This window comes from Saimiri boliviensis, chromosome 3, assembly GCF_048565385.1.
Source record: "Saimiri boliviensis isolate mSaiBol1 chromosome 3, mSaiBol1.pri, whole genome shotgun sequence".
Lineage (NCBI taxonomy): Eukaryota > Metazoa > Chordata > Mammalia > Primates > Cebidae > Saimiri > Saimiri boliviensis.
The window spans coordinates 159,569,942-159,596,476 of record NC_133451.1 but is presented as its reverse complement, the minus strand read 5'-3'; the positions used below and the strand labels follow the sequence as shown (position 1 = coordinate 159,596,476).

Below are 26,535 nucleotides of genomic sequence, written 5' to 3'. Positions count from 1 at the left end.
TGTTCTTGGAGCCTACCAGGGTTTGGGTCAGAGTAAAAACATGATTTTTTAATGTAGTGCTTTAAATAGCCGAGGCCCTTTGCATATCAGGCAGGTCAGAGGAAGCCAAAGCCTGGAGAAATATACCTGAGTGTGATACTGCAGGTCTGTAACCAGATCTTACTGGGTAAGGTTGACTGCAGGGAAGCATTCCTGAGGCTTCCTGTTTGTTATCCTGGGAGGAATACTCCAGTTCCAAGAGTCACTGGTGTGTCTGGTTTTCCTAAACATCATTTATGGCACTTCGCAGTTGCTCTTTATGAAAAGGGAACTTAATCAAAGCCAGGTAATCATTAACTGGTTCAACTGAATACAAGGGGAGATTGAAGACTGCTTAGTGTGATTCGAAAATTATTAAGTACAGGTTCTTAATAGGTCGCAAGTCTCTGCTCTTCACTTGGTTTTAATGTGACTGTATTTAATACTATTGCTGTCTGTATCTCAGCTCTCTGGCAACTTCATATTTTCACAGTGCAGCTGAGAACCAGAAGTTAGTTGGCTTCCAGGCAGTCAAAATAAATATCACACAGTGTCTGTGTATTGAGAAGCTAACAGACTACTCAGAGAAGAGCTCCCCTCAGATAACAGGGAAATTTTGTACCTAGCACAGTGCCTGAGCTTTAACCCATTAGCTTATGTTTTATATTACAAATTAAACCCAGGCCACCTTGAAAGAATGCTTGCTGCACTATGTGATGGGAAAGGAGCTGGGCCTGCTTTCAAGGAACTGTTCTTTAGACATATGTAAGAACGGGTCTGATGTGAAAGTCATCAGGACAGTAATAGAGATGTCTTTTTGATGCACTGTGGAAACAGTTACAGATACAGATTCGGAGGAGGGGAAGGCAGGGAAACTTGTAGAGGAGACGAAGGTTTTACAGATCCTGAAGGATAAAACACTTTTTAGGCAAATAGGGTTGTTTTTAGCTATCTGTGCTCTGTAAGTTTTCAAGCAAATTAAAAGCTGCACATTAGAAAGCCAGGCTTTGCTGCTGTAGGGGCCCACTCTGTTCAGAAGACGGGACCAGGAACATGAAGAATAGAACTCAGTGTAATATTTCGGTTGGTGCTTGGCAGAGGCATGGGGCTATTGGGGAGTAGAATTGGCCATTATGGGAGGGTGTCAGGTGTGAAGGGCTTGCGATGAGAAGCTCTAAGGAATTGGGAGTTTTAGAGGTGATTGCTGATGTTGGCAGCAGGAGAGAAGTGAACTAGTTGAGAGAGGTTGTAGGAGCTCCCGAGGGAAAGACTTTCCTCTTACTTCAGGAAAGATATTGAAGGTCTGTTTTCAAGTGCAGGCAGGAAAAGCCACCTGTCTGAGCCTTTGGGATGATACCTTCCAAACTTCTGAGACACTTGTTACTTCATAGCCCTCCCTACTTATTTTCTAATGTTTAGGCATTTTACTCTTTTTTTTTTTTTTTTTTTTTTTTTGAGATGGCGTTTCGCTTTTGTTACCCAGGCTGGAGTGCACTGGTGTGATCTTGGCTCACTGCACCCTTTACCTCCTAGGTTCAAGCAATTCTCCTACCTCAGCCTCCTGAGTAGCTGGGACTACAGGCTGCGCCATGATGCCCAGCTAATTTTTGTATTTTTAGTAGAGATGGGGTTTCACCATGTTGACCAGGATAGTCTCCATCTCCTGACCTCCTGATCCACCCGCCTTGGCCTCCCAAAGTGCTGGGATTACAGGTGTGAGCCACCACGCCTGGCCGGCGTTTTACTCCTTAAGGCAAAAACATGCTTTGGAATTTCTTCTCTGCCCCTCTGTGGTACCTATCAAAGTGTTTTCCTGAGTCATAAGTACTCCATAAATGCTATTTGCTTGAGTACACAATCTTGTCCTGCATTAATTTAAAAAAAAAAGTCTTGTTTTTCAGGTCAGAATTAGAAGACTGCTTGATGAATTACCTTCACATAAAGATAATGCCCAATAAAAGCTTAAGAGCCCTATTTAAATATTTTTCTTGACATTGTGTAACAAGTGTATGTATGCTCACCCTGGTTGCTCTTGTCACTGCCTCCCTTCCTCCTTGGGAGAGCTGGGTTGGAAGTTTCTCCTGAATGTTCTCTCATATTTAGAGCCTTCTCTTTTCTGGATCAGTATTGTCCCATAGGATGCAAATGCCCTAATACTGCATGTGAGGAGCTGAATTTTAAGCTTTTACACATGTGGCTAGTGCCCACCATATTGGACAGTGTAGTTCTGGACACTGGCTTAGTTTAGCCCCTCTCAGTTGTCCAGAGGCTCCTAGTAGTCCAGAAGGCCCCATATTAGTCAGCTCAGGATGCTGCAAAAAAGTACCATAGCCTGAGTAGTTTAACCCAACAGAAATTTGTTTTCTCACAGTTCTGGAGGCTAGAAATCCAAGTTGTTGGCAGGTGTGGTTTCTCCTGAGGCCTCTCATGGTTTGCAGATGGCCTTCTTCTCACCGTGTTCTCACTTGGCATTCCTCTGCACAGGCATCCCTGGTGTGCCTCGATGTGACTAAATTGGATTAGGGCCCACACTAATAGCCTCATTTAACTTAGTCACCCCTTTTAAGGCCCTGTCTCCAAATATAGTCACATTCTGAGATTGGGGGTTAGGGTTTCAAAATACGCATTTGGGGATGGGAGCTATAATTCAGCCCTTAAAAGCCCTAGAAGACCAAATATTTCATCTAAAATATGTATGTTCAGGCCAGGCACGGTGGCTCATGACTGTAATCCCGACAATTAGGGAGGCTGAGCTGGGAGGATTGCTTGAGCCCAGGAGTTGGAGACTAGTCTGGGCAACAAAGTGAGAACCTGTCTCTGTTGGAAAAAAAAAAAAAAACCATAGAGCTCTGGTTAGAATAGGAAGGAGGAAGAAAGTGTCCACAGACCTCACTAAAAGTGTGTCTGTCAAGTCACAAGCCTGTACGGGCCTCCGTCAAGAAGCTGGGGGTGGAGAATGAAGGTCAATATTTATAGGTTACCGAAGGGTTATCCCAGGCTATGGAAATTTGGTAGCGTGGGAGAGGAATGGTAGTTGCTAGTAGAAGGTCGGCAGTCCTTTTGTCATACAGCTGGTTCAATGTAAAGTACATGTTGATGCTTCATGGCCATGCTATCTGTCCAGGCTCAATAATTTGATAATTATGGTGGATGATGGTAGTGGTAAACAGTTCTCATTAAGAACCCCTGGAATGCCAGGCTTACAAAAAGATGCACATGCTCATTGCCATGGAACATATCCCTTTCCATCCCTTCTGAAGGCAGCTGGTTCACAGTGTAGCCTCTGCCACCAACCCACTCATTTGAATTGGTGTCTTCCTTTTGTTTATAACTGGGTGGCCTGCATCAGGGGGCATGCCTTCTGTCCCTGCATTCAGGTCCACAAAATGAGTCCTACTTGGGTCAGCTCCTCACACCCTGCCTTCCTTTTGCTGGGCCTGTGCATTTGGAAAGTTCTGCTTACAAGAAGGACAGGGTATATGCAGTGGCCATACCTCAGCCTCTCCAGTCTGCAGGCCTGACAGAATTTTGGCAGCGGTTCCCAGCCCAGTGTAGACCATGTCCAAATGGAGGGGAGGCAGCTGCAGACGTCAGCATGGGGCTGCAGCCCAGCCATAGCCATAGCTAGGACTTGCTGGCCTCTGGTCTGGAGCCCTTTGCCTTGTTTTCTGGCCTGGTTCAGAGGAATACCAGTATAGTATTTACAGTTGGGGACAGACAGGCATTTTCTGTGCCAGGTGCAAGTCCTTATCCAGCTGCAGTCATAGTTGAAACCTTTCTCCAGGTGCCCTGGAGACCCAGCCCTGCAGTTGGATGGAGTAATGGGTTTTTTTGCAGGCAGTGCCTGTAGTTGCTGGGCTCCAGGGACTGGGTGACTCAGCCAGTCTCTTAAGTTACACATTGTGCCAGAGTGTGGCCAAGGGAAACAAGCCCTTAATTTTCTGCTTTCCAGCCCAGGATCCTGTCCTTAGGGATTTGGCAAATCTGGTGAAATGGGGTTCACTAACTGCTGTCGGTACAGTTGACCCTTAAGCAGCTCCCCTCAACCCTGCAAATCAAAATTCTGTGTATAAGAACTACTAATAGCTTACTGTTGACCAGATGCCTTACTAATAATATAAACAGGCCGGGCGCGGTGGCTCAAGCCTGTAATCCGAGCACTATGGGAGGCTGAGGCGGGTAGATCACGAGGTCAAGAGATCGAGACCATCCTGGTCAAATGGTGAAACCCCATCTCTACTAAAAATACAAAAAATTAGCTGGGCGTGGTGGCGCGTGCCTGTAATCCCAGCTACTCAGGAGGCTGAGGCAGGAGAATTGCCTGAACCCAGGAGGCGGAGGTTGCGGTGAGCCGAGATCGCACCATTGTACTCCAGCCTGGGTAACGAGCGAAACTCCGTCTCAAAAAAAAAAAAAAAAAAAAAAGATAATAATATAAACAAATCAACATATTTTATATGTTATATGTATTATATACTGTATTTTTACAATATAAGCTAGAGAAAATATTGAGAACATCATAAAAGAGAGGAAATATATATACATATTAAAAATATCCTATTCAGCCGGGCGCGGTGGCTCAAGCCTGTAATCCCAGCACTTTGGGAGGCCGAGGCAGGTGGATCACGAGGTCAAGAGATCGAGACCATCCTGGTCAACATGGTGAAACCCCGTGTCTACTAAAAATACAAAAAATTAGCTGGGCATGGTGGCACGTGCCTGTAATCCCAGCTACTCAGGAGGCTGAGGTAGGAGAATTGCTTGAATCCAGGAGGAAGAGGTTGCGGTGAGCTGAGATCGCGCCATTGCACTCCAGCCTGGGTAACAAGAGCGAAACTCTGTCTCAAAAAAAAAAAAAAAAAAAAAAATCCTATTCAGTAAGTGAAAGTAGATCATCATAAAGGTCTTCATGTTGAGTAAGTGGAAGAGGAGGAGGAGGAAAGGAAGGTGTTGGTCTTGCTGTCTTAGGGGTGGCAGGGACAAAATTGTCATGTAAGTGAACTGGGCAGTTAAAACCCGTGGTGTTCAAGAGTCAACTGTATTTCTACAACCTAAAGGACATTTCATTTCATTTTTAATAAACCTGCAGAGGCTAAATTAAAATATCAAGTATCCTTTAGCGGGAATATTTATTTTTGGTTATCTAAGGCCAATAGTAGCTCTGATCAGCACTTTTATTTATTTATTTATTTATTTGAGATGGAGTTTCACTCTTTGCCCAGCTGGAGTTCAATGGCGCAATCTTGGCTTACTGCAGCCTCTGCCTCCCAGGTTCAAGTGATTCTCCTGCCTCAGCCTTTTGAATAGCTGGGATTACAGGCATGTATCACCATGCCCGGCTAATTTTTTGTATTTTAGGTCTCGAACTCCGAACCTCAGGCAATCCGCCTGCCTTGGCCTCCCAAAGCGTTGGGATTATGGGTGAGAGCCACTGCGCCCAGTCTTTTGTTTTGAGACGGAGTCTTGCTCTATCGTCCAGGCTGGAGTGCAGTGGCCTGATCTCTGCTCACTACAACCTCCGTCTCCTGGGTTCAAGTGATTTTCCTGCCTCAACCTCCTGAGTATGACCAGCATCTTTATATATATGTAGCAAATGGTGTTTTTATTGGTTTTGGTTGTTTTTAAATTTGGTGCTACTCAAAGGTCCAAAGGGAGATTGGTTCCATTCCTTCCTTCAAAAATAATGATAGAAGTGTGCTGACATGTCAGGGCTTCTTGTTCTTGTCTGACTTCCTTAAATTTCAGAGATTTGTTGCCTTTCTGTGGGAAGAATGTCTGGAGCCAGGCTCCATGTGGGTCGTCCCTGGTCTCCATGTTTCTACACCTGAGCTAGAGTAGAAATGCTCTGTCTCCCCACTTATCAGAGCCAGGCTCTGCCCCAACACCTGTGATAAGGAATGGGCAGAAGGGAAGCAAACTGACGTTTAAAATTAGTAATTTTCCCACTGCCTTGGACTTGGACCTCAGCAGAAATGGTAGGTAACTGTCAGATGTTTGTGTGTCAGTTGGTTGAAGGCCTAAGTGTATTTAAGTATGTTGAAACATTTCTAGGCCAGTTCTTTGAACATGTGTACGGTGCCTTTGTTTGGAAGTGGAAGTGAGTTGGGCTGTAAAGGTGGGCTATGATGGGGTAAAAACTATAGCTACAGGGTCAGCCCCTGATCTAAACGGCAGTTGCATCAGATGCTTATCTTCTATTATGCAGCTAAAGCAAATAATCAGTAACTAGATTAAATTTGCTTAATTTAAGATGAGAATTAACACAGCATTGCTTTACTCTAATACAAGGCTAGGTTGGCTTTTAGATAACTCATAGTTGCGTTTGTCAGGTCTGTGTGCCCTTGCTGTGACACCAGACTGCTGGACTCGATACTTGCCAGTTTTAAGCATCTTACTTTGTTAAGCTGGTTTAACACCTCTAAAGACAGATACCAGCATATTATTTAGTGTCCAGAGCAGTGATTAAGACAGGAGGACTGCTGTTTGATCAGTGGCAAGGTTCTTTGGTAGTTTGCATTTTGTTGTGCAGCAAACACTAACACTGCCATTCATTCTAATTTTTGAACCTTTCGTGCATGGCACAACATGAGAAGCTTATCACACATCAGCTACCAAATGTGGAAGAGGTGTGCAGTATGTGTTAGATTTACTCTTGAGGTTTTTCTTATTTTAGATCTAGGGCAAGACAGCATGGCTATTTTTAATATTTCAAATGGGGAGTGAGTGTTGGCAATGTCTGTAAAACAGGACCAGAAAGAACGTTATGCCCGGGCAGAGTCCATGCTCATACTACGATCTATGAGCCTTTTATAACTTTATATTAACCCAACGGATTCTGTTTTAATGGAAGTTGGGGTTATTAAAAACAAGACAAAATATTTTTCCCCACTCAGTCTTTCCCGTGTTTAACATGAGGTAATGTAATATAGATTTGCTCTTAACTGAACAGTGTATATGTCAAGAATTTAAAGTCATTTAAATTTGTCAGTAAAGTGAACTTAGCTAATAATTTTACCTTTTGAGTGGCAGTAAAATACTTTTAGACATTATTAGCAGATTTTTAGAGTTCCCAACTCCTTTCCTGAAAGCGAAAAGAAAGTAAAACAATTTTACTTGTCATATACTTAGATTAGTTTGTCATTATCAGCACTCTGGAAACAAACAAAATGCAAACCAACTCAGCAGAATCTTACCACGAAGTTTTTAACGTAGCAAGCACACAGTTTTTAGCAAGTGCATGGTGTTTTGCTGTAGCATAAACCACTGACTTCTGTTTTTTTTGGTATTTGAAATACTCTAATTTCTGCTTTGATCCCACTGTCCTACCCCCAATATTTTCCAAAAGTGTTTATAATTTTTGTTTTAATTAAAAGGGAGTATTCATTATTTTGGTTTTAATAATATTCTGGTAGCTTCTTGACCACCTGGGAAGTGTCTGGGGAGAGCCTGGCTGTAGAGAGAGGTGTTGGTGTAGCAATGTCAGGACACTCCTTTGATTCTCTAGCCTGTGGCTTTCCGTGAATGTTTCTGTAGCTGCAGGTGCATTCTAAGCAGGAAGCACTGGCTCCACAAATTTATCTGTAAATGTATTATTGCTTTATTTTTCTTGAGCTCAAAAGCATATCTTCTATTAGGCGAAACAGGAGTATATTCCTAATGCCTGCCACCTTCAGTTCATGTGTTACATTGATGGTTAGAGCATGACTGAGGGTCCTCAACAATGACGCTTAAAAAAAATTATCCACTTTTCAAAGAAATACTGAGAATTTGCTGTGTGCACAGTACTGACTGACTTAGCTATACCGTGTGTTGCAAATTCTGCGTCTTACACCAATGGCTGTTTATAGATTAACTTTTTGATACAATAAGAAAATGAGAAGGAATAGATCAACAACAACAAATACCTGCTTCTGGACTTTGGACGGCAGAGCAGTTCCCTTGGGTTCACAGCCCACACCCAGATTCTCACTTGGTTCAGCAGCAAAGTCTAGGTTTTATACAGACCACTCGTGTAAAGTAAAATAGAATATTTTCTCCCCTTACTGTTAGTCGATGATATCTCAGTGACAAATGTTTAATAGCTTTATTGAGAAGTAATTGACATGCTTCTGCCTTGGCCTCCCAAAGCCTCTGAGCCTCATATGTTTAAATTGTGTACTTTGATATGTTTTGACGTGTTTACACCTGTGAAATCATTGAAATCAAGATAATCCTTCCCACTTTTCTGTAGTCTTCCACTGATCTAGTTTTTGTCACTATAGATTAGTTTGCATTTTCAGAATTGTATGTAAAATGGAGTAATACAGTATGCACTCTTTTTTTGGGGGGAGGGGTCTGTCTTCTTTCACTCAGGATGATTACTTCAGCATTCATTCATGCTATGTGTATCAGTAGCTCATTCCTTTTTATTGCTGGGTAGTGTCCCATCGTATGGGTATACCAGAGCTTATTCACAATCTGTTAGTGGATATTTAGGTTGTTTCTGATTTTCGGCTTTTATAAATAAGCTGCTAAGAACATTCCTTATGCCAGTGATAATTTAAATTTAGTTTCTTTACCAGTCTTTCCCCTTCTGCAAAGTGAGTTTAATAGGATTAATTTTGCTTTTCCTCCTTCTGTATTGTATCATCTATCAACACTAGGTAAATTAAGAGGAAAGGGAGCAGACTACTTTTGGGTGGACTAGAGTTTCTCTTGGTTATTACTGTTGGATATCAAATATGTAGCATCTTTGTATATCTATTTTTAAAAGCAAATGTGGCCTAGACAGCAATTTTCAGGATTTATTTTATTTTATTTTTTATTTTTGTTTTTTGAGACAAGAGTCTCGCTCTGTCACCAGGTGCCAGGCTGGAGTGCAGTGGTGTGTTCTTGGCTCACTGCAACCTCTGCCTCCCGGGTTCAAGCAATTCTCTTGCCTCAGCCTCCCAAGTAGCTGGGAGTACAGGTGTGCCCCACCACGCCCAGCTAATTTTTGTATTTTAGTAGAGATTGGGTTTCACCATGTTGGCCAGGATGGTCTCCATCTCCTGACCTCGTGATCCGCTTTCCTTGGCCTCCCAAAGTTCTGAGATTACAGGTGTGAGCCACTGTGCCCAGCCCAGTATTCAGGATTTATAAAAGCAGTTCTAGAAAAAGCTTTCAAATGAGTGTCATTATTTGGGTTGTGTTCTATGCTAGCAAAGCTGCAAGCTTCCTGGGAACCTCGGAAACTGCTTAGGAGGGATCGACAGATCCTCAAGATGAGACAAGAGGGTCAGAAAACCTAGGAATGAACACGTTTGTTGTTTCTTATTTAAGTCTGAAAGTATTTGACTCTGAAAACCCTCTTCCCCCAACTTCATGTTAATTTTTAAAGTATAGCAATGGAGTGATTCTCTAAATTTCTGGCTTTGTTCCTTGTCATATGTAACCTTTTCCATAGTAATTCAAAGCAGAGGAGGATCATCCCTTTTTGTTCTGCCTCTCTTCCCTTCCCCAGACTTTCTGGGAATTCCATCCAGACACTGCGTGTGCTTTTCCTCGTCTCTTCTTTCAGGCTGTGGACCAGTTGGAGGATGGCCTCCAGGACCAGAGGGAGAAAGAGAGGCCTCTTGATAGACCCTAGGAGCCACCCAGCCACCTTAATCTCCAGGTTCCTAACTTGGCTTCTGTCTTCCCTTTTTCTAATAATAACCAGATTTAGAACTTCTACAGGTTGGGTTCACCCCAGTGTGCCCAGAATATTTCTTTCAATGTGGGAGTGAAATATTCTTGTTCATTTAGAGTCTAAAGAGGCACACTTAGTATTTTTTGAAAGAATAATTTTCTAAAACATTACTGAAATGCCAAGGGGCCAACAGCAGGAGCTCCAGTTCTGCTGATTCTGCTGGCGGAACAGCAGTCAGTCAGTTGACCTAGTAATGAGCCTCAGAACTGGTGCTAAAGGGTAGTGCCGACCTCGTCTCTGTCAGGGAAACGTGGCAATCCCCTTTAGTCTTGGTCATTGCAAATCTGATGATAGGCTTATGTGCAGAATTTATTTCTTAAGGTCCGCAAGTTCCTAAACGGCTGCTTTGATTCTCTGTCCCTATCTCTGGATTCTGTAGAGATAAGAGCTTCCTGTTCGAGGGAAAAATGATTTCCCTGGCAGAATGGCAGTCAACCTTTTATTTTTTCTGGATTTTGTTAAATTCTGGAAAATGGAAGAGTATGTGTTCAGGAATGGGGTGATTATTAAAAATAGGAGGTAGAGGTGAATGAAGTTGGACAGATACTACATGTGGCTGTTAGGGCTCTTTCAGATCTCTGGCAGCAGTACGATACCCACAAACGGAAAGTTTTGCACTTAAGTTGTCTTCGTAACAAATTAACAGGAGGCAGAGGCAGAGGTGAAGTAGAGGTGCTGGAATTATTGGGAAGTGGAATTGACCCAGCCATTGATTGTGTCTTGAATGAGAGGAGTCTAGGAAGACTCTTAGATTTCTGATGTCAAGTAGAAATGATGGTAATAGTCATCAAAGTAGGGATGTAAGAGGCAGGGCAGGTTTGGTTTTTGTAATGCTGAGTTGACAGATCTAAGGTATACCTTAGGGTTGATGTCTAATGTTGAGGTGAAACTGGATCTGGAGCTTGGGAGGGAGGTTAGTCTGGGAATGTAGGTCTGGCAGGTTCCTCTGGGTGTGCTGGGTAAGACTGTGGACATGGTTGAGTGCTCCCTGGGGAGAACATTTGGAGCAAGAAAAGAGGAAAGAGTTCAGGAAAAACCCATGTTGATGGGATACATGGAGAGGAGGAACCCCCAGAGTGAAAAAGAATTGCCACTGAGACTGAGAGAGTGTTATTTCAGGCAGGATGGGGTTGTTGGTGCCGGAGAGGTGTCAGCAGAGAAGAGCTCAGATTTGGCGGCAGTCGGGAGACCCTGTTAGGCAGCATCCATGTACTGTGTTTTAGGGGAGGCCAGATGATAGGAGTAGAGGTCCTTTGGAAGAAAGCCAGAACAGAGCCAACTGGCATTTTCATGGGAAAGTGAAACAGACAATTTTAAAGGTTGTTTGGCCATTGGCCCCTTAGTCTTCGCTAAGTTTGTTTACCTACTGTCCTCCCCACTTACGGCACTATCCTATCTACTTATTACATCATAGGCCTGAGGTTCTCTGTCTAGGGAATGCAAAGTTTTTTGTTTCTTTGCTTTTTTTAAAAATTTTTTTTTTTTTGAGACGGAATTTCGCTCGTTACCCAGGCTGGAGTGCAATGGCGCGATCTTGGCTCACCGCAGCCTCCGCCTCCTGGGTTCAGGCAATTCTTCTGTCTCAACCTAAGTCCCTGGAATTACAGGCACGCACCACCATGCCCAGCTAATTTTTTGTATTTTTAGTAGAGATGGGGTTTTACCATGTTGACCAGGATAGTCTCCATCTCTTGACCTCATGATCCACCCGCCTCGGCCTCCCAAAGTGCTGGGATTACAGGCGTGAGCCACCGCGCCCGGCCAGGAATGCAAAGTTTATGCCTTGTGGAGTCAAACCTTTTTTTTTTTTTTTTTAAAAAGTGTTAAAGCTTATTGAAAACGCAGATGTTTTTCTTTTTCTTTTTCTTTTTTTGAGACAGAGTCTTGCTCTGTCTCCCAGGCTGGAGTGCAGTGACGTAATCTTGGCTCACTGTAGCCTTTGCCTCCTAGGTTCAAGCAGTTCTCCTGACTCGGCTTCCAGAGTAGCTGAGATTACAGGTGTCTGCCACTACACGAAGCGGATTTTTTTTTTTTTTTTTTTTTTTTTTTGAGACAGAGTTTCATTTTTGTCGCCCAGGCTTGAGTGCAATGGTGTAATCTTGGCTCAATGCAACCTCCGGCACCTGGGTTCAAGCAGTTCTCCTGCCTTGGCCTCTTGAGTAGCTGGGATTACAGGCACATACCACCATGCCTGGCTAATTTTTAGTAGAGTATTTAGTAGAGCATTTTTAGTAGAGACAGGGTTTCTCCATGTTCAAGATCAGGCTGGTCTTGAACTCCCAACCTCAAGTGATCCACCCGCCTTGGCCTCCCAAAGTGCTGGGATTATGGGCGTGAGCCACTGGTGGCGCCTGGCATGAAGCTAATTTTTGTATTTTTAGTAGAGGTGGTGTTTCACCAAGTTGGCCAGCTGTTCTTGAACTCCTGACCTCAGGTGATCAGCCTGGCTTGTCGTCCCAAAGTGCTTTGATTACAGGGGGAGCTACTGTACCTGGCCTGATGTTTTTCAATTTGTATTTACCAGCATGAGACTTTGAAGCTCTTCAGTGCAGGCTTATGGGTGAGGACTCACACCTGCATTGTTGTTAAAGTCCTCTCTCCTGTTGGATGCATACTTGATACAGCATCCCTGCGCAGAATGAGCACATTAGGCCTGCTCATGAGAAATGAGAGTTAGTTGAATCAGTGATGGAAGTGGAGGAGTTCTGTGAGAGCCAAGAAGGCATCACAGGTGGTCTCATGGGACAGCACTGAGGTGAGCCTGGATGAGTTTGAGTAAGAAAACCTCTGAGAACACTCAGTGACCTGTGCAGTGTCTAATTGTTCTTATTTGGATATTTGTTTCTTTAGGCCTGTCAACTACTTGGTCCCAGAATTCCCGATCCCAGCACAGGAGAAGTTCCTGCTCCAGACATGAAGATCGAAAGCCTTCGGAGGTACTTCTTGAATGCTTGCCTGACCATGCATGAGTACATGCTGCCCCATATACTTGGTTGAGTGGTGTCTATTTGTGCAGCCATGGGAAAATTATTCAAATCCTTGTGCCCCAGTTTCCAAATCTGTAAGATGGGGCGAACTCATAGGATTCTTGTGAGGATTAAGTGGGTTAATACACATAGGCTAATACATGCAAAGCGTGTGAATAGTTGCTGGCACATAAAAAATGCTCAGTAATGTTAGTTATTATTATTAACTATATATATTTTTTTCTTTCCTGTTACATCTTTGCTGGCTCCCAACAACTTTTCCTCTGGCCAGGAGATCAGTGGGTTCAGCTGCTGCCAAGTCACTGCCAGCCTCAAGTTAGTTTTAGCCATGAATTTGTGGCTTATTTGGCAACAACCCACTGTAACTCTGGAAGTTTTGTTTTGGGGATTATGCTGAAGGCTTTCCCCTCCTTTCTTAATTTGTTTCTCGTCTTTTGTTTCCTCATCTCCCTGACTTTTGTTATCTATCTGAAGTTGCTTTTCGGTGCAATTTCTCTCTGCTGGTCTTTGTTTAGGGGCCCTCTTATGAGGCCTGAGGTTTGTTTATTCTAAAATAACCTTTGCTAGGTTTTAAATCATTGAAGAAAAAGCATTTTACTTTATCACAGTTTTCAAGTGAGAACATTATAGGAAGAGTTTCTTTGGTTGAATGCTTTGCTTTGTGCTGCTTCTTATGGATGACTTTAAAGACAGCCTCATCATGTAATGGCAGTGCAGAGTTAGATATTCCTCGGAGAAACTTCCCTGGCTCTAACAGGGAATGTCAGGAGGCTGCTCTGTCGTTTAGTGGAGGTGTTACTTGGTTGTGGAATAGCTTCTTCCATGAGGAAGTAGTTTACATCCTTTAGAATTGTGGAAAACCGTCCCAGGAGGTACTTCAACATGATCAAATGTGCTTGGGAAGGTAGCCACTTCCTCTCTTTGCTTTATTTCATGCCTTTCTTCTCTTTGAACCTATAGTGCTCTCTTCCTTTTCTTTGCCTGGGAGTATCTCTACTGCTCTCTTTTTCTTTTTTTTTTTTTTTGAGACAGAGTCTCGTTTTGTCACCCAGGCTGGAGTACAGTGGTCTGATCTCGGCTCACTGGACCCTCTGTCTCCCAAGTTCAAGCGATTCTCCTGCCTTGGCCTCCCAAGAAGCTGGGACTACAGGTGCATGCCACCACGCCCATCTAATTTTTTGTATTTTTAGTAGAGATGGGGTTTCACCATATGGCCAGGCTGGTCTCAAACTCCTGACCTCATGATCTACCTGCCTCGGCTTCCTAAAGTGCTAGGATTATAGGCGTGAGCCACTGTGCCTGGCTCTGCTCTTTATTTCTTAATTCCTTGTGCTTTGTCCATAGCCCCCAACATACCTTTTTTTTTTTTTTCTTTTGAGACAAAGTCTCTTTCTGTCACCTAGGCTGAAGTGTAGTGGCGCGATCGCGGCTCACTGCAACCTCTGCCTCCCAGGTTCAAGTGATTCTCCTGCCTCAGCCTCTTAAGTAGCTGGGATTACAGGGACGTGGCAACACCCCTGGCTAATTTTTGTATTTTTAGAAGAGACGGGCTTTGACCACAGTCAGGCTGGTCTCGAACTTCTGATCTCAGGTGGTCCACCTGCCTCGGCCTCCCAAAGTACTGGTATCACAGGCGTGAGCCACCGTGCCTGGTCCCCAAAATACCTTTCTGATGTTCACACCGAACTGCTATTATTTCAGCACAGGAATACATAGGGGACTGAGGAGCTGAGACCTGGTGTGACGAGGCCTGGCGCCTAGTGGTGTAGTTTGAAACCTACTTCCAGCACCGACACCAAGCAGTGAGGAGGCGGGGGGCCCAGCCCTGTGTTTTGGTCCAGAGGTTTTTCTCAACCCTGAGTCCAAACTATATGTAGGGCACTAACATACTCTACAGAAACTCAGGAGTTGATGTTCGTTTGAGGGCCTTTGTTTCAATTCTTGACTGAGTCTTTGAGCAAAGGAATAGCAGGCTGCCTTTTCTCATTTCATTGCTTGAGTTAGATTTTCTTTCTTTTTTGACACACTCCTTTGTTTTTTATTTATACCACTTAGCTGGAATATGTTTTTAAAACTTGATTGGCTTCTTGAAGGTATGGGGCATCTTTTAGGTTTTAAAGTACTTTTCTCTTGGGGGCCAGGGAGTTGGTATCCACTGGGCTGGGCACCTGCTTCATCAGCTCAGTGCTTGAAAGGAAGGCTCCTGGTATTACGTGTGATTTTTGTGGGAGGTGCATGGCCTAGTTCTTGCTTGTTAATACGTCTTTAGAAATGAGGAGTGGCATACTGGGGAATAGTCCGTATTGAAAATGGCAGTCAGGAGAAATGGCCCTTTTATTCAGACACTGCCTCAGACTTTATTATGGTGAAGTTTATTAAAGTGATCACCAGCCTGAAAAGCCACCAGGAAAAACAAATATGGATCTATTAGCAGGCGTATGTTGTGAACTCTGCTTAGCAGCACAAGAAAGAACTCCCTGTCCTGAGAAAAGAGAGTTCAGCATTGTGACTTGTGTAAACAGACAGGGCAGCTTACAGATGCAAGCTTGCTCAATGCCAAATACAACTTTGGGCTGGTCCCGATGCCAAGGTCAGAGCTTTCTTATGCAGCCTTAGACACGAGTGGGCCAAGGCCAAGGCTTGAGAGGGAGCCAGCTGTGCAGCCTTGCCTGGGAGATGGTGGTGTTCTCTGCCCCAGGGGCAGCCCTCACTGACCTAAGATTAATGCCACAAGCCCAGGAGTCGGCAGTGGCACAGGCCCTGGGAGGGCTGCCTTTCCTGTAGTTTCCTTCATTTGGCCTGTGTTAAGGAATTGAGTAGCTCTCTTGGTAGAGGGGCACTGTTGCGTCTGCTTGTTTATGGCAGAGTTGGGAGAGGGTAGTTACTTTCTCTATTTCCTTTTCCCACAAATAACTTCCGAGGTAGAAGTTACCTCAGGTGAAGGTGTGCAAACAAATGTTCTTTGCAGGCCCATCAAACCAGTGGCCTGTGGTTGCTTGTCTTCCAGATTTTTCTAGGGCATTCTGGACCTTGACCTTACCAGCTAACATACTGTAAACCCTGGTGCCCTGGAGTCAGGGCCTGGGTGGGGGGCAGTCTGATTATAGAAGAGTCCCTGGCTGGGCTCAGTGGCTCACACCTGTAACCCTAGCACTTTAGGAGGCAAAGGCCGGTGGATCATTTGCAGTCAGGAGTTTGAGAACAGCCTGGCCAACATGGGGGAACCCTGTTTCTACTAAAAACACAAAAATTAGCCAAGTGTGGTGGCATGTGCCCGTAATCCCAGCTACTCGGGGGCTGGGAGGCAGGAGGATAGCTTGAACCTGGGAGGTGGAGGTTGCAGTGAGCCGAGATGATGTCACTGCACTCCAGCCTGGGCAACACAGCAAGAAGACTCCGTTTCAAAAAAATGAAAGAAAGGGGATGAGTCCCTGGCGGTTCTGGATTTTGACTTGAAGTTGTTACATGGTGAGTGGAGTTACATTTCTAGAGCACCCTTGAGTGCAGTATCTCCCTTCAGAGATTTCTAGGTGCATGTTTTTGGTAGCCCTTTTGGTTAAAAAAAAAAAAAAATCCCATCAGTTTGTTCATCTCAGTGTCATGTAGGCAGACAACAAGTTTTTTTTTTTTTTTTTTTTTGGTTGACATTATTGTGGACTGTGGATTGAGGGAGTGAGAAGGCAGGGTTCCATCAGCACTGCCACCCCATGCCTGAGTGAGGTAAAAGGCGTGTAGGCAAAGGTCTTCTGTAATAGGTCAGGTTTGTTCTATGTTGATCCAGTGACCTTGTTACACGGCAGCTCCATGGTTACATTGCAGCTGCCAGCACTCTGAATAAGAATGCAAATATCAAATGTCAGTGTCCCTTTCTCTTCTTTTCCAGGTGTTTAGGACAGACCTGATCACTGCCATGAAGTTGCATGACTCCTACCAGCTGAACCCAGATGAGTACTATGTGTTGGCAGATCCTTGGAGACAGGAATGGGAGAAAGGGGTCCAGGTGCCTGTGAGCCCAGGGACCATCCCTCAGCCTGTGGCCAGGTAGAGATGCCCTGAGGACAAAAGCCTCTCCACCCACCACTGCCCTTATTCTCTGACAGTAGCCATCTGAAAAGAGACAATTTCTGAGACAATTGAGAGACAGTTTCTGATAGTTTAGCAATAAAATATCATGAGACCTCAAGTGGAAATGGAAATACAGAAGCAACACACTTCAGGCATACAGGATAGTGGTTTTGAGCACCGTGAGCCTCCAAACTTGTGGGGAGGTGGGGGAGGTGCTGCTGTCTTATGAGAGGAAGACAAATTCCAAGACATCCTGGGAAGTGATGGACTGAGGGAGGAACATTTGGGTGTTCACACATCTGGACCGTCTTTTCCTGTCTTCCATGTTCACTCTGGAGAGCAGCTCTCCTAGAGTGAAGCGTCTGTCTTTCTTGGGAACTGATATGGCAGCTGCTCCACCTACTGTGGTTGCCTCCACCTTTGGAGGAGGACAGGTGTGAGGAGACCTGCCAGTTAGGGTTTGTGGAGAAGGGAGTTTTGGAGGGATTTATTTAGACTGTTCACATTGTTCTGAGGGTGTGTTCTCTGGATTTACTGACTTATCTTTAAAGATCCCTCAGGGTCAAGTCCTCGCCGACTCTCCTCACAGCCAGGTTGCAGCTGGTTTACTCAGTTCCTCGCTGCCGGCTCCATGCCACCTGCAGAGTCCTTTTAGAAGGGAGGATTGAGTGCCCTGTGCTCAGCTGGCACCTGGCTTCTCTACCATCATCAGTGGACTGCTGCTTTGCAAAATAGTGTCTTCTCCACTCCAAGGCTTGACTGGATGTGCTTCCTGGTTTTCACCCACTTTGTGTCTCTCTTTTTGGGCACTTAAAATGATCGAATTTGAGTCGTCATTTTGGGTTCTCTGGGGAGTCTATCCAATGGTGACAAATGCCCCTGTCTTAATCAGGCTTAGTGACCAATCAGGAGTGCCAGGATGACCCCCACAGATGAGAGTCTGGGCCTGTGGAATATATTGGACACTGAGCCTTGCAGGGGGTGGGGCAGACCGTGTATTTGCCTCAGAGTCTGTCTCTGAGATGCAGCACCACTTGATTCAGCACTGGCAGCCCCAGTCCAGGAGTACTTGCTGAATGCTTCGCTTTCAGTGGGGACCCCAGGACAGAAGTGAGCATTAATAAAGCTTGTGGAGGTTTTCAGTTGGATCCCTGCTCTTGGTTGAGTAGAAGAAATAAATCCCATCGGTTTGTTCATCTCAGTGTCATGTAGGTAAAATCACTCTTGTAATTCTAAGGGTGATGAAGGTACTCTGACAGACTCTGGGCAGCCTGTTGACAGTAATTGAAACTGTGGAAACAGATGTGGAGGGACTTTGTGGAGCCTTGGGCCTGGGATTAGGAAGACGGCCTTTTTTGGTCCCAAGTTGGGAATGATTTTCTCATCTTGTGCGTGCTCTCTTATTTTGAGTGGGGTGAGTTTGAAAACACCTCTCCAGGTGGTAAAGGTTGGGAGGGTATGTGGCAGTACCAGGAGGGGAGGAAACTTGTGTTTCTGTTCCTGAGATCATAGGTATATGTTGAGCTTGTCCCTTTCTTGGCTGGCACTCTGATTCTTAGATTTGTTGGCAATCGCCGAGGCCTAATTTCCTTTTTGTTTGTTTTTGAGACAGTCTTACTTTGTCGCCCAGGCTGGAGTGCCGTGGTACAATCTCGGCTCACTGCAACCTCCACCTCCCTGGTTCAATCGATTGTCCTGCCTCAGCCACTTGAATAGCTGGGACTACAGGCGCGTGCCAACACACCTGGCTAACTTTTGTATTTTAGGTAGAGACGGGGTTTCACTGTGTTTGCCAGGCTGGTCTTGAACTCCTGACCTCAGATGATCTGCCTGCCTTGGCCTTCCAAAGTGCTGGGATTACAGGCTTGAGCCAGCGTTCCTGGCCCAAGCCCTAATTTTCTTTTCCTTCTCTCCATCTTCTTTTGTGAGGTGAGAGGGTTGGTGGGTATCTCCCTCTGGTTTTCAGAGTCTGTTGTGCCTGCCATGCCTGTGTGGTGCCCTGGTTCTAATGGCCTCCAGCAGGGATGGGCAGGTCTGGTTAATGGAAAGTGATTTAATGACTAACTTTTGAAATATTGGGATCAGTGGTGTTGGCTGCAGGCCATAGTGGTCAGAGGTGGTGGGCAGGGCACAGCAGGGTCCCGGGAAGCAGGTTTGGAAGGCTTCTACAGTGTTTTCATTTGTATCTATTTCCTGTTCGCAGGCTTTAACAACTTCTTGTTAAGGTTTTATTAGCAGTGACATTCAGGTTTTCAGCTTTTGTTCTTAATAAACCTGGTGATGACCTGGGGCTCTGAGAGTTGGAGGAGGAAGTGACACCTGTGGCCTTGTGGCACACTCCATTCTCTGTGGCTGAAAGGGTAATAACCTGGCTGCCTTTTTTATTATCCAGGGTTGTGTCTGAAGAGAAATCCCTCATGTTCATCAGGCCCAAGAAGTACATCGTGTCATCAGGCTCTGAGCCTCCTGAGTTGGGCTATGTGGACATCCGGACGCTGGCTGACAGCGTGTGTCGTTATGACCTCAATGACATGGATGCTGCGTGGCTGGAACTGACCAATGAAGAATTTAAGGAGATGGGTGAGAGATCATGTATTACATTATTTTATTAACCAGTGATGAATGGAGTTGTATTTTAGGCAGGTAGGTGAGTGGCAAAAACCTCCTCACTGCCAGGTGAAGGCAGTTGCATCACCGCTTCAGTCAGTAAGAATCGCAGCCCTGCCTTAGAGCTTAGCCTGTTGGACTGTGTCAGATGTGTTGAGATGGATTCAGAGTGGAAGCAGGGACTCCTCGACTTAGGCACCAGGGAATTCCCATCCCTGTTCTGATCTAACTCCCTCATTCACTTACCTTAAGGAAGCTGAAGTCCAGGGCAATTAAGTGACAAAAGGGCATGGTCCACAGTTACCTGCTCTAATATTTTTTTCCTGTGATGCCATCCAGATTCCTTTTTTAGCCATGGCTTGCTGCTTCTGTAAATGAACACTATTCCAGGCATGCTCCCCATTTCCAAGCATGTCACTTGTGTTTTAACTTCAGCGATTTTCCTTACATCGTGCTCCAAACCTGGACTGCTTTTTCCTTCCTGTTTATCTTTGTCCTGGCTTTCCTTCAGCAAAGCCTCATGTTAGCCGAATGCCCAGCCCTTCTCCACCTCTTTTCTACAAGCTCATTTTAGTGTATGTAGAGGTTGGAGCTTCTGTACATCATGTACTTGCATCTCATGGTGTTGAGACGGGGATGGCATATAGGTCTCATCTCACATGCCAGTTCTGATTGTTAAGGGTTGCCTTGAGGATCTTGATGAATAAGACAGTGGAGTCATGTCTGGGGTCAGTGTGAAAAACCATGAGGATTAATTAGCTTTTGTGCTGTAGGTATAGGGTGGGGAAGTGGTAGGAAGGGGCTGTGTATTACAATCAAGGACATAGTAAATAATCACAGGATCTTTGGTGGTGGTAGATTCACAGCCTTGAAGGGCAAAGACCTTTTCTTTTGGGTCTTTCCAGGGAGCCTAGCATAGGGTATGGCTTATAATAGATGTTTGTCCTGCTATTAGGCTCACCAGTCTGTTGAATGGGAGCGATAGTGTGGACTGAGCTGAGCATGTGGTTGTTTTCTACTTACTTGGTTACTCAGGTGTTTTTATAGACAGAACAGATATCCTTCTTGGTTCTGCTTTAGGGATTAATAGCCAAAACATGAGCAGGGCACAAGGTGGTTTTATGGCTATGTTCAGGAGTTCTCAGAGATCTCTTGGAACTGAACCACTAAATTTTAGCTTCAGAGATTATGCAGTTTCTGCTTTGTTGTAAGCACATAATAAAGACCAGTGGAATGCACTTGACTGGAATCTAGGAGTCCTATGCTAAGTCAGAGGACTCAGCCCAAAGACTCTTGGCATTTGTGAATGGTTTAAATAATAAGAATTGGGGTGGCTGGGCGTGGTGGCTCACGCCTGTAATCCAAGCACTTTGGAGGCCAAGGTGGGTGGATCACCTGAGGTCGGGAGTTCAAGACCAGCCTGACCAACATGGTAAAACTCCATCTTTAATTTAAAAAAAAAAAAAAAATTGGACTAATACATATTTGAAGATACTGTTAAATATATTGGCAGGATTAATTATGTAATTTTATAACAGAACACATGTGAAAGATGTTTGTCTTAGCTGTTTTATTTATTTATTAGATGAAGTCTCTCTCTGTGGCCCAGGCTAGAGTACAGTGGTGCAATCTTGGCTCACTGCAACCTCCACCTCCTGAGTTCAAGCGATTCTCTTTCTCAGCCTGCCAAGTAGCTGGGATTATTGGCACCCGCCACCATGCTCGGCTAATTTTTGTGTTTTTAGTAGAGATAGGATTTTGCCATGTTGGCCAGGCTGGTCTTGAACTCCTGACTTCAAATGATCTGCCTGCCTCAGCCTCCCAAAGTGCTGGGATTACAGGCATGAGCCACTGTACCTGGTGTTTCATTATTTTTTGCGTTTGGTTAACTATATTTTTCAACTTTGTAGAAGTCAGAGGGCGAGGAGGAATAAACCATTTAAAAATGTTAGAGTGCCCAAAGTGAAGTTTGTTTTCAGAGGACTGTTTTACCTACCAAGAAAGGCAAATTAAAAAAAAAAAAACCACTCAAACCAATAAGGTCATGGTTTTGAAGTCATTTACATGTTAGTTTTTACGTGTAAAGAGTGTAGTGAAATGATTTATTCAACAGTATATGTATTTAATATCCTTGAATTCTTTTTTTTTTTTTTTTTTTGAGACGGAGTTTCGCTCTTGTTACCCAGGCTGGAGTGCAATGGCGGGCGATCTCGGCTCACCGCAACCTCCGCCTCCTGGGTTCAGGCAGTTCTCCTGCCTCAGCCTCCTGAGTAGCTGAGATTACAGGCACGTGCCACCATGCCCAGCTAATTTTTTGTATTTTTAGTAGAGACGGGGTTTCACCATGTTGACCAGGATGGTCTCGATCTCTCGACCTCGTGATCCACCCGCCTTGGCCTCCCAAAGTGCTGCGATTACAGGCTTGAGCCACCGCGCCCGGCCTAATATCCTTGAATTCTTTTAAGGTTTACTCTTTGCTTTTCCACTCACTATACTGCATCCTCAACTACCTGACTGTAAGGAACATACAGTTTCCTGGAAGACTCCTTTGAAGATTATTTCTTAGAAGAATCTGATAAGCATTTAATACAAAATTTTGGGGCACTCAGGGATGGATGAATCAATGGGTTGATTAATTGATATGATACAGGGTCTTGTGTCACTCAGGCTGGATCACAGTGGCACAGTCATGGCTCAATATAGCCCCAAACTCCTGGGCTCAAGCAATCCTCCCACCGCAGGCTCTTGAGTGATTGGGACTATAGGTGTATGCCACCACAGCTGGCTCATTTTTGTATTTTTTGTAGAGATGGGGTTCCACTATGTTGCCCAGGCTGACCTTGAGCTCCTAGGCTCAGGTGTGAGCCACTGTGCCTGGCTAGCGATGGATTTATTTATAATATTATTTATTCATTTAAATTATTTTTAAGTATACATAAACATAAACCAATACTGTTTTATTATAATATTTATTAATATGGATTTATTAAAATGGGTTTTGTGGCATTTTTAACTTCAGGAATGCCTGAACTAGATGAATACACCATGGAAAGGGTTCTAGAGGAGTTTGAGCAGCGATGTTATGACAATATGAATCACGCCATAGAGACTGAGGAAGGCCTGGGGATCGAATATGATGAAGATGTTGTCTGTGATGTCTGCCAGTCTCCTGATGGTGAGGACGGCAATGAGATGGTGTTCTGTGATAAATGCAACATCTGTGTGCACCAGGTATGTGGGGCAGGGAGGCCAGAACGAAACCTGGGGCACGAGCCTGTCTGCTGTGGGAGTGTGTGCCTGGAGTCTAGGATTCTTTCTCTCAATGGGGTCCGTTTTTCTATGATTTAAAGAAATGTGCCCCATAGACTTTCTTTTTCCCTGATAGGTTCTTGGTTATTGAACTATATCCTCTGCTTTTGCAGCCAGGAGGATAGCATGCATCCACTGTGGAAATTGTCTTTCTTCCCATAGTGTTTTATTCTTATCCACAAAAGTCAAGTTTACTTAAAAAAGAATGATGAGCCCCCTATGTCCTACTGTAACACCTAAGTTTAGGTATTAAGAACACTGAGAAAACAAACCTTTAAAAAAGTGGTTAGTGTGTTGTATTAGTTTTTTTACAGCTGCCCTGTGTAACAAATTACAATAGACTGTGTGTGCTTCAAACAACAAAAATGTATTGTCTTGCCATTCTGGAGGCTAGAAATCCAGAATTGAGGTATTGGCAGTGCTGGGCTTCTCTGAAACATGCAGGAGAGTCCTTCCTTGCCTCTTCATAGCTTATGGTGGTTTACAGTAATCTTGGGCGTTCTTTGGCTTGCGGCTGCCTTCATCATCATGTGCGTTCTCCCTGTGTCTCTGTCTTTTTACATGGTGGTCTTCTTAGAAGGACACCGGTCCTATTGGATTAGGGACCCAATCCTAATTCAGAGTGAATGAGCACATCTTAAAAAATTCATCTGCAATGACTATCTCTAAAGAAGGTCACATTTTGAGATATTGGGGTTAGGACTTTAGCATGTCTTTTAGTGGACATAATTTGCCTGTCATATTTGTGACCATGTGTTAGGATATAAGCTGAGCTGTTAAGGGAGAAGAAAGCAGCCCTTTTTCTTGAAGGTGATTTCCTGTCTTAAAAAACAGGACAGTAGGTTTTGGTGGTTGCTTGCTAAGATCCACTGAAAGGTAAACTCTTAGATTTCAAGAGGATGGGCGTTAGGCAACTTAAAAAGTTTATGACAATCTCAGTGCCTCTTTTCTTTCTTACTTAGTTTTTAATGCAGTAATGAAGAAATTTGGATTTGTGTGGGGACATGTGCCCATGTATATTCTTAGGATTTAAAAGGCTATCTGGAAGTACTTTCTTGGAATTCACCTGTTGATGCTGAGATTTAAAGCAAACTTGAAAGACTTGTGTGGAATAGGTGCTTGGTGACTTCTTGGGAAGAAGAAGCATGTTTGCTCCATAAAGTTCTTGATTACCTTGTGCTTCATAATTTGTGACCTCTTAGGCTTTCCCTCTGTGAAGACCTCCCCAGTTGTGGCCCAGTCCTGGCTTCTCTTGACAGGGAGACCTGCGACTCCTGCTTCAGTCACGTCATCGCTGTCTGTTACTCTGGATCTCACACTGTCTGGGAAGTCTCCTTACGGTAGTGAGAATTCCTATGGTGGCTTTGTCCTGTGACATGAGCACCCTGATGGCTAGTGTTGCTTTTTGGTTGCTGGTGCTTCTTGTATTTACTTGGCTGACTTCTCAGTCTTTTTCCTGTCGTTACTTGCTATTTTTTTCCTGATGGAAAAACTTTTTGAAAGAAAGGGTTCTGCTTGAAAACTGGTCAACCTTGTTTTATCAACAAGTTAAGTGATGTCGGGCAGGGTTGTGCAAACTGTCACAATGGGCGAGTGGCAGAGTTGTATTTTAAGGCTTTTGGATGCCCCCTTCTTTGCCTTCTGTTCTTGCTGCCATATCACCTTGTCTCTTTTCCTTAACATTTACTTCATCTTTTCCTTTGAGAAAATCCTTCATGGTATATCTTTAAGGCATACTTTATGTAATCTTATAAATTAGCTTAGACCTGCTTTTCCATTAAAAAATTCTCTTTCACATGTGGCTCTAGAATGTCTGATACAGACCTTTAGTATTTTGAAACCTTTATAGTATCACTTAGCTCTGTTAAAATTTTTTTCTAGTAAGTCCATGTTGACAGTGGCTTATTCATGGCTCCGACACAGCGCTCTGGGGCTTTGATCTGAAGTGTGACTTTTCTTCCCTCAACTCTCATCCTTGTGGTTTTCCTTTTTGCATCGTGGGTATTCAGATTACATAGCAGCTGTATTTTTTCTCTCTGAAAAATTAGAGCTCTGCTACTGTGACTCTTGACTTTCTGACTTCCAGGTCATTTAAGGATAAAGTTTTGAACAGTTTGGTTTTTAAAGGGCTTTCTGAACATGCTCCTGGTACCATCGTTTTTATTTTTCACTTATTTAACATTAACCTTCTCTGTCTTCGAACTCTGTTAATTACTTTAGTTGTTTAAAAGCCTTGATTTCAGCAGTTTATGTCATCTTGTGTAATTTTGCCATCTTGTGCAAAACAGGCTTTATTTTTAAATTTACATTATTTTTTATCTTTATTTCTAAAAGGCTGGATTCATTTTAACTATCAGCTAAGGGACTACATTCTGTCTGAGTAGGTCTCCTTTTTCTGCTCCATTGTGTTCACCTGGGAGAGTGCTGATATCTAGTTGGTGTGGTGTTTGCTTAGCCTGGAGAGTGCGCAGGCTTCTTTTCCCGTTCCACTGTCATCTCATTCAGCAGCTTTGGGAGATTCTCTCAACTGCTTTGTGCTTTTTCTCCACACTCTGTATCCCACCTTTGACAGTAAAGCAGAGGAATAGCTTCTCTCAAGGAACCCTGTGGCATGTTTCTACACTCCACTTACTGCTACTAAACCCATCTATATGAAGTTTCTGAATACTGAGCAGGACTTACTGCTCAGTATTTAGAAACTTCATATAGATGGGTTTCTGCAGCAACAGAGCAAACCAAATTTCATATAAACCTTTCTGTCACCAAGTAGTTTCCAGGACCACCCTCTGCGAAATAAATATGTATTGTATCAGCAGAGCTCACACATCTCCTAAGTGCTACTTTGAGGCTGCCTGGCATTTTTCCCGAGGGGAGAGGTTCATAGCCAGGAAGCTGTGGGAGTGTCTCTACTTTGGTGGTGGTTCTGTTAAAATCTTTCTAGATGTTTTTAAATGAATAGATATAATGGGAAAAATAATATTTTCTCTTTTTCTCTATTCCTCGGGGATGTGCTGTGGCATCACAGGCCTGTTATGGAATCCTCAAGGTGCCAGAGGGCAGCTGGCTGTGCCGGACATGTGCCCTGGGGGTTCGGCCAAGATGTCTGCTGTGTCCCAAGAAGGGTGGAGCTATGAAGCCCACCCGTAGTGGAACCAAGTGGGTCCATGTCAGCTGTGCCCTGTGGATCCCTGAGGTAAGTGTGGTTCTTTTGTGGTGTTACTACTTTTTTTGTGACAGGGTCTTATTCTGTCACCCAGGCTGGAGTGCAGTGAGCTCGATCATGGCTCACTGCAGCCTTGACCTCCTGGGCTCAAGTGATCCTCCCACCTCAGCCTTTTGAGTAGCCGGGATTCTAGGCATGTGTTACCATGCCTGGCTTATTTTTTATTTTTATTTTTTGTAGTGAAGAGATCCCACTTTGTTGTTCTGGCTGGTCCCAAACTCTTGGGTTCAAGCAGTCTGTTTCCTTAGCTTCCCAAAGTGTTGGGATTACAGGCGTAAGCCACTGTGCCTGGCCAGGCATGGTTTTTTTTTTTTTTCTTTTTTTTTTGAGGTCAGGTCTCTGTCGTGCAGTGGTGTGATCTTGGCTCACAGCAACCTCCACCTCTTGGGTTTAAGCGATTCTCCTGCCTCAGTTTCCCGAGTAGTTGGGAATACAGGTGTGTGCCACCATGCCTAGCAAATATTTTTTCGTATTTTTAGTAGAGACAGGGTTTCACCGTGTTAGCCAGGATGGTCTCGATCTCCTGACCTCGTGATCTGCTCTCTTTGGGCTCCCAGAGTGCTAGTATTACAGGCGTGAGCCACCACGCCCGGCAACGCATGGTTCTTAATAGCACC

General features: G+C 44.3%; 1 protein-coding gene across 9 annotated transcripts in view; it reads left to right on the top strand.

Annotated features, from left to right (window-relative positions):
• The window catches only part of JADE1 (jade family PHD finger 1), a 67,278-nt gene that overhangs the window by 22,155 nt on the left and 18,588 nt on the right, over positions 1 to 26,535 (top strand). For 8 of the 9 annotated variants that reach the window (XM_039479116.2, XM_074396907.1, XM_010338350.3 and 5 more), the window contains exons 3-7: positions 12,578 to 12,663; positions 16,598 to 16,755; positions 19,172 to 19,359; positions 22,406 to 22,617; positions 25,721 to 25,888. In XM_039479116.2, coding sequence (XP_039335050.1) covers positions 12,578 to 12,663; positions 16,598 to 16,755; positions 19,172 to 19,359; positions 22,406 to 22,617; positions 25,721 to 25,888 — 812 coding nt within the window. Of the gene's footprint in view, positions 1 to 4; positions 9,653 to 12,577; positions 12,664 to 16,597; positions 16,756 to 19,171; positions 19,360 to 22,405; positions 22,618 to 25,720; positions 25,889 to 26,535 lie in introns of those variants that run through there. The other variant, XM_074396908.1, reaches the window with a different exon arrangement.